We start from the raw sequence: 8,382 nt of genomic DNA, 5'->3' as shown, positions 1-8,382 counted from the left end.
ACATTTAAAAAAAATCAAACATATTGGTCTACTTATAGTTCAAAAATGAGGCTGAGGATGTAGAATTTAATTTGAATGCCTTTTATTGCCTGACTGTATTTATGCCTAATTGTATTCAGTTATATATCTCATACCGGTAACTATTTTTCAAAGCAATTTTGTTTTAAAAAATAGATTTTTGAAATGTTTTATTTGATTTAATTACCAGATTCTAAATGTTTTCTGTTTCCAAGAATGCGGGTTGCGATGCTAATTGTTTTACTCATTTCCTATATTTCCCTAGCCAGCAAAAAGCTCCTTGAAGAATAGCTATCCTTGGTGGCACTGGAGACCAGCAACGATAATTTCTCTTCGAATTCATTAGCCAACAAGAGAATGTTCTGAAGACAGCAGAGAGAGTAATATATAGGATTATTTCCCCCTCCCCACCGATCCTTCAGGTTTTGATTGACAGCCTCTCTTTAAATCTGCAATCACGATGTTGTTTCCAGTGACCAAGGGAAATGACAGATTCCCTCCCCTCTCTTTCTTTAAGAAATCGCAACCATAAAGAGTGCTTCTTATTCAGTCCTTCACACTCAAGTGCTCATCAGCAGAGGAAGGAAGCAGTGCAGCATTGGCTCTGTATGAGACTGCTGAAGGCAGGCTGGAAGAGATGCCAGATTTGCTGGCCAACAGCTGTCACTCAGAGCTCCTGTCTTCAGACTGGTAGCCAATCCCCCTCGTCCCCCAAGTTTTTGTTTGAATGCGCTGTGCGAGGGAGAGCGATCAGACTGTGAACGGAATGCTTTCCTTGCTCAGCACCATCTATAGGGAACAGCTTATTATCAGCATCTGAAGGGCAAACCATTGCCTCAGTCGGTTCAATCGATCGAAGGGTGGCATCTGGGAGCTGCAGCCGGCGATGGATTTATCCATCCTCCCCAGTGCTGAAACCTATCCTACCTACTTCTTCAACAGCACTTTGCAAGATTTCAGCTCGGATTCTCTCGCTATGGCCAATGACACGAGGCCATATGCCATGAAGAACACCAGTTCGATCATCATCGCTATCGCTATCACGGCCCTGTATTCGGTGGTCTGCGTGGTGGGTCTGCTGGGAAATATCTTGGTCATTTATGGCATTGTGAGGTAAGGGCAGGGCTGTGGGTGAGAAGCCCCAGATTCTTCCTGGTCTAGAAAGCCTATGCATATCTCCCTTTCAATGTTTTATCTCCTTTTCATCAGTGGGTAAAGAGACTGTGCTTTGTACGTATGGTAAGATCAATAGAATTGAGGTGTACCACTAACTTGGAAATTAAAGTGTGTTATTAAAACAGGATCTTACAGATTCTGTGTGTGTGTGTGTGTGAGAGAGAGAGAGAGAGAGAGAGAGAGAGAGAGATGGCAACAGAATTCTTTGTAATGCAAACATAAGCAGAAGTAGGAGAGAAACAAAGGGAGAGAGAAAAAGACAGAAGAAGGTTGTGCGTGTGAGTGTGTACAGTGTATTGCACCAAATATGCCCTGGGGAGAAAGATAATTTTGCATGAGGAGGGAAATTTTATATAGTATATGTACTCGTGTATACTCTGAGTGCTAGAAGCTTGCATAGCAACGGCTTACTGCATATGAGGAATTTTGTTTATGCCCATGTTGTATGTGCACTGGCTGGTAAAAGATGATATAGCTTTGTGTGTTAATTGTGGGATAGGGAATCGGATCACTAGTAGCAAATCATTGTATGAGATGGTGGTTTTAAGTAGGAGATATTGATTCTAATGTGTGCCAAAACTATGCAAAGGGATGTTTTTTTATGATTGACTGAGGACTAGATGATCCTGGAGGTGCCTTCCAACTCTATAATGTTATGATATAATTGTATGAGTGGGTGCAGGATCTTCGTGGTGAACATCTATTGTCTTGCTAATGACATCGTCTGGACCACTGAGTGCCTCAGGAATACAGATATATTATTCTGTGTTTGTGACAACGGAAAAATAGGACATTGTTCATCAGGTGAGACTGTCATGTATGCCTGTATTTGATGTGTATAAGAATGTGCTGGTTTTTAACCATATAGGGTCTGTATGGAAAATAACAGAGCATGCATGCTTATCTCAGGCGTGAAGCAAAAGTTATATGCCTGTATGCTCAGTGTTGAAAATAGGCAGTCCCTTAAAACCATTCCTAGAACTGAGAAGAACATACAGGTGCCCAGCCCTGGAACCCCGGTGTCCTAAACATGGTACATTCTTTAAACTCTTGGATTTGATTGAATGTTGTGTTGATTGTAAAGAAAAAATTGAAAGAATTGTATTGATGCGGAAAGGTGATAAATACTCCTTATCAGAAACTCCCTGAAATAAGTGATAAGATTCTGGCCTTGGGAAGTCAGTGGCATTAAGCTGTTATGCAATCCAGTTGCTCACCATCTAATCTTAAACTTAGATTTGTTTTAGAATTTTGTGCCTTTTCTAAACTAGCTTTACATGGAGCCAGCAGCAGCCTTAGTGAAGCCAATTAGATATTAATCCTTCTAGATAATCAAGAGTCTCGACGGGATCTTTTTTTATTCAAAGTGCATATTTTGCAACACATTATTATCCCATTATAAACTATATGTATGTTTCATAATTTATTGTAGCAATTTTACCTCTGTTCTCTTAGCACCATTTAAATGGGTTACTGAAGCCTGCATTGGTTTTATTTGTATTGTTTTTGCTGGCTTCTGCTGTGAATAAACTTGACTATTGACTATTGCAAGACATCCTGGGGGGAATCTGCACAGCCCCCCCCCCCCAATGTTAACGTGGGGACTGTGAGTCATCATTCACACATTTATCTGGGGAAAGAGGATGCAAAAAGCAACGTGGCTTATTTTTCCTGTTGCTCTTTTAGTGTAGAATATCCAAGACTTTGTGCAACCTGTGTTCATGCAGTAAACTCCAAGAACTCATCCACAGAGTCACATCATGTCTGTGTAGTAAACAGATGAGAAGTTCCAGTGACATTGTTATTAACTAATACAATGTCCTTGTGCCAAGCCAATTGCAATTCTGAAGGTGATCAAATTCGGTGATTTGAATATCAAGATTCTCTTTGTGTAACTGCATGAATCAGTCTCCAATTTAATTTTTACATTAAAAAATTCTGAAACAAAAAAAAAAATCCTGGCAATGCTAAGTAGGGTTGATTTGAAATGAATTGGATGGAATGGAGAAATTGGAGATTTTGGGGGCATACTGAAAACAAGGCCTATGAAATATGTCTGCACCTTGAAGGATGCCTAATCTGGGTAACAGACTGGATACCAGTGAACACTATTATTGCAAATTCCATTTCCTAGATTACTTCCCCACCTCATGTTTGCGTTGATGCGCCCAAACTAGACAATTACATTATCCATTCCTACTCTCAGCTTTTCCTCCGCTTTGCTGAAACGTTTCTCAAACCTGATTTGACAAAAAAAAGAAATTGGCAAGACCATGCCAAAATACAGTTGTAGGCTGCTTGGGTGAGAAAGTGCACACTTTTTAATTTCCACCCACATACCGTCATTTCCCTTGCCTCATCCTCCCACACAACTGCCATTTCCCAACTGCCATTTCACCCACATCAGCACCACCAGCACCAGAGGTCTTGGGGGGGGGGGGGCCTTTAAAAAATCAGCACAAACTAGATTGCTATAGCATTATATCATTGTAGCAGTTTAATAATTGCTTTTAAAAAGAACCTTAAAAAGATTGGTGGTGCATGGGGAAATAGAATGAGACATGCACAGTGTGGGGGGGAAACTTCCATGGACACTGAGAATGCCTCTCCATTTGCAGCAGCACACAGTGAATTATCCATGGGGGGTGCCGGACAGTCGCTAAGTCTTTCTGGCATTATGTTAACTGAAATAATATATTTTTAAAATCACGAGGGAAAGAAAATTATATTTACTTTTGATTTTTATAAATCAGTACTGATAAGCATTTGCTCTTTGGGGACAGTTTTAGGACTGACACCCTAGAAGACCCTGGCAAAGAATTATCATCCTGAATTAATAAAATTAGCATTCTTGAACATATGAAGCTGCCTTATACTGAATCAGACCCTAGGTCCATCAAAGTCAGTCTTGTCTACTCAGACTGGCAGCGGCTCTCCAGCTGAGGTTTTTCACACCTCTTTGCCTGGACCCTTTTGAGTTGGAGATGCCGGGGATTGAACCTGGGGCCTTCTGCTTCCCATGCAGATGCTCTACCACTGAGCCACCATCCTTCCCCTCTTACATGGTATCCAGCTATCCCTGCATTTTGACTGTAACTAAAAAATGTATCAGGAAACCAGGCAAGACATTACTTCATCGCCAGAATTTGGTAAACCAGAGGTCTTCTGTTTCTGAATAGATAGCTTCTTATCTATCTTATCTACTCGAAGACATTGGCAACCCTACCTAGCCATTGATACCTGTGCTAGCAGACATCACATTATCCTGTGGTAATGAATCCCAGAGATGAATTGTTTTAACTTCACTTATAGCTGTACTTTCTCCCCGGTGGGGACCCAAAGCAGCATGCATACTTCTCATGCCTTCCATTTTGTGCTTACAACAACCCTGTGAGACAGACTAGGCTGAAATTGTGTAACTGACACAAGGTCACCAAGAAAGCTTCTACGACAGAGTAGGGATTTAAATGTGGGTCTCCCAGATCCTAGCCCAACATGCTAATCACTACATCACACCATACTTGTGAATTTCCTAGACGTGTGTTTGTGTTGACTAACTGTTAATCAGTCTTAAACACTGGCAGTACTGGAGACCCTACATACTGTCTCCGGTCATGATTTTTCAGGACAATAAGAAGTTTGTATACGTTGTTTATTTCTCACTTCATTAGCACAGTTCGTCCATCAGTGTGCATCAGATATATGATTGAGTTGGTTGCTCATTCACTCAAGCTTGTTCCATGAATAAATCAAGCAAGGCGCAGTCCAGTGCCATTCAACTTCATTCATGTCAAAATGGGCTTGTAGCATTAGGTTCTATGAAAACTCAGAACATTTTCTCAGCTGGTTTCTATGAAATAAACAGCACAGTTGCTCTTCTTGAAATTGTTCTACTTCAGATCCATCTGCTGGTGCGACCTTGGGTCAGTCCCAAATTCTCTTAGAGCTGTTCTCTCAAGAGCAGTTCTTGAAAGAGCTCTGTCAGCCCCACCTACTTTGCAAGGGTGTCTGTTGTGGGGAGGGAAAGGGAGATTGTAAGCTGCTCAGAGAACATAAGAACATAACAGAAGCCATGTTCGATCAGGCCAATGGCCCATCCAGTCCAACACTCTGTGTCACATAAGAACATAAGAGAAGCCCTGTTGGATCAGGGCAATGGCCCATCCAGTCCAACACTCTGTGTCACATAAGAACATAAGAGAAGCCATGTTGGATCAGGCCAGTGGCCCATCCAGTCCATCACTCTGTGTCATAAGAACATAAGAGAAGCCCTGTTGGATCAGGCCAATGGCCCATCCAGTCCAACACTCTGTGTCACATAAGAACATAAGAGAAGCCCTGTTGGATCAGGCCAACGGCCCATCCAGTCCAACACTCTGTGTCACATAAGAACATAACAGAAGCCATGTTGGATCAGGCCAATGGTCCATCCAGTCCAACACTCTGTGTCACACAGTAGCCAAAAAAAAAACCCCGTGCCATCAGGAGGTTCACAAGTGGGTCTAGAAGCCCTTCTACTTTGCCCCACCCCAAGCACCAAGAATACAGAGCATCACTGCCCCAGACAGTTCCAGTAATATGCTGTGGCTAATAGCCACTGATGGACCTCTGCTCGATGTTTTTATCCAGTCCCCTCTTGAAGCTGGCTATGCTTGTAGCTGCCACCACCTCCTGTGGCAGTGAATTCCACATGTTAATCCCCCTTTGGGTAAAGAAGTACTTCCTTTTATCTGTTTTAACCCGACTGCTCAGCAATTTCATTGAATGCCCACGAGTTCTTGTATTGTGAGAAATGGAGAAAAGTACTTCTTTCTCTACTTTCTCCATCCCATACATAATCTTGTAAACCTCTATCATGTCACCCCACAGTCGATGTTTCTCCAAGCTAAAGAGCCCCAAGCATTTTAACATTTCTTCATAGGGAAAGTGTTCCAAACCTTTAATCATTCTAGTTGTCCTTTTCTGCACTTTTTCCAATGCTATAATATCCTTTTTGAGGTGCGGTGACCAAAATTGTACACAGTATTCCAAATGAGACGGCACCATCGATTTATACAGGGGCATTATGATACTGGCTGATTTGTTTTCAATTCCCTTCCTAATAATTCCCAGCATGGCATTGGCCTTTTTTGTTGCAATCGCACACTGTCTTGACATTTTCAGTGAGTTATCTACCACGACTCCAAGATCTCTCTCTTGGTCAGTCTCTGCCAGTTCACAATCCATCAATTTGTATTTGTAGCTGGGATTTTTGGCCCCAATGTGCATTACTTTGCACTTGGCCACATTGAACCTCATCTGCCATGTTGACACCCACTCACCCAGCCTCAACAGATTCCTTTGGAGTGCCTCACAATCCTCTCTTGCTCTCACCACCCCGAACAATTTAGTGTCATCTGCAAACTTGGCCACTTCACTGCTTACTCCCAACTCCAAATCATTAATGAACAAGTTAAAGAGCATGGGACCCAGTACTGAGCCCTGCGGCACCCCGCTGCTTACCATCCTCCACTGCGAAGACTGCCCATTTATACTCACTCTCTGCTTCCTATTAATTAGCCAGTTTTTTATTGACAAGGGGACCTGTCCTTTTACTCCATGACTCTCGAGCTTACTAAGGAACGTTTGATGAGGAACTTTATCAAAAGCTTTCTGGAAGTCAAGGTAAACAACATCTATTGGTTCCCCTTTGTCCACATGTTTGTTTACCCCCTCAAAAAACTGTAACAGGTTAGTGAGGCAAGATCTTCCCTTACAGAACCCATGCTGAGTCTTCCTCAATAATTTGTGTTCATCAATGTGCCTACTCACTCTGTCCTTGATAATGGTTTCTACCATCTTTCCCAGTATTGAAGTCAGACTGACTGGTTTGTAGTTTCCTGGATCTCCTCTGGAACCCTTTTTAAAGATGGGGGTGACATTTGCTACCTTCCAGTCCTCAGGAAGGGAGGCAGATTTCAATGAAAGATTACATATTTTTGTCAGGAGATCCAGAAGTTCTCCTTTGAGTTCTTTCAGACACCGAGTGAAGGGTGGTGTATAAATCCAATCTCTTCTTCAAGAACTTGTTACTCAAACTGGACTTAAAGAATGGAAAATTATATTTAAAAGGGTTACAAGAAAAAAAAATCACAGGACCTTGGTCTATATATATCAGGATGGATTTCAGTAGGGGTACCTCATAATAAAAGTATGAAGGGGTTTTACAGATGATAAGGAGGATATTATCTGCTGGTCACTTAGACTTGCTTATACCCTCAACATTTGGCAGATATGAATGCAATCTCCTATATCCCTTGTCAAATAGTCCTCAGAAGGACTGTTTGATTGGTTGATTGTTTCCATGTGTGTAGCGCAACCAGAAGATCCTATGATTGTCTGGCAGCCAAAAGTTTTGTCTCTTTAGAGTTATCCAGGGTGCATCACGAGAAGGTGAGCTAGAGCTGCACCAGAAAAATAGCTTTGGCCTTGTTCAAGAAACTCACCTTGATAACAAAAACCATGCTTGCCACAGAGAGAAAATTGTGAGATATGTTATTGGCATCACATACCATCATACCTATGGCAAAGTGACCTATGCCCAAAGATTGAAGATGTGAAGCTGGTATTGATCAGTGTCCACCATGGCATCCACACAATTGTAGTAAAAGTTGGGGGACTACATATTGTCAGTGTTTACAAACCTTTATGCCCAGCACATTTTCTATCAACCTGCCCTCATCCTTCTGTATATGGAACGATGAGGCACTTGTTGAATGGGCTGAAGAACATGGCTTGCATCTTGTTGCAGGGCATATTTCTAGAATGGAAAACCACCGCCTTCCCAAGATTGCCCTGTATGGCGAACTCTCCACCGGCCATCGAAATAGAGGGGCACCAAAGAAGAGGTACAAGGACTCCTTGAAGAAATCCCTTGGCACCTGTCGCATCAACCATCACCAGTGGTCTGACCTAGCCTCAGATCGCAAAGCATGGAGGCACACCATCCACCAGGCTGTCTCTTCCTTTGAGAACGCACGCATAGCTGATCTTGAGGACAAAAGGAGATTGAGGAAGAATCGCACTGCTACAGCACCAACCCTAAATCAGACTTTTCCCTGCAGCCACTGTGGCCGGACCTGCCTGTCCCGCATTGGTCTTGTCAGCCACCAGCGAGCCTGCAGCAGACGTGGACTATTGCACCTTTCT

General features: G+C 42.5%; 1 protein-coding gene across 1 annotated transcript in view; it reads left to right on the top strand.

The window, feature by feature from the left end:
• The first annotated feature begins 874 nt into the window (after window positions 1–874).
• The window catches only part of OPRD1 (opioid receptor delta 1), a 48,687-nt gene continuing 41,179 nt past the window's right edge, over window positions 875–8,382 (top strand). The window contains exon 1 of the mRNA XM_060258425.1: window positions 875–1,131. Within this exon, the coding sequence (XP_060114408.1) occupies window positions 905–1,131 (227 nt within the window). The 5' untranslated portion in view covers window positions 875–904. The remainder of the gene's footprint in view (window positions 1,132–8,382) is intronic.

Source organism: Heteronotia binoei, chromosome 17, assembly GCF_032191835.1.
Source record: "Heteronotia binoei isolate CCM8104 ecotype False Entrance Well chromosome 17, APGP_CSIRO_Hbin_v1, whole genome shotgun sequence".
NCBI classification, from domain to species: domain Eukaryota; kingdom Metazoa; phylum Chordata; class Lepidosauria; order Squamata; family Gekkonidae; genus Heteronotia; species Heteronotia binoei.
The sequence above is the reverse complement of the archived record's forward strand: the minus strand, read 5'-3'. Positions and strand labels throughout refer to the sequence as shown.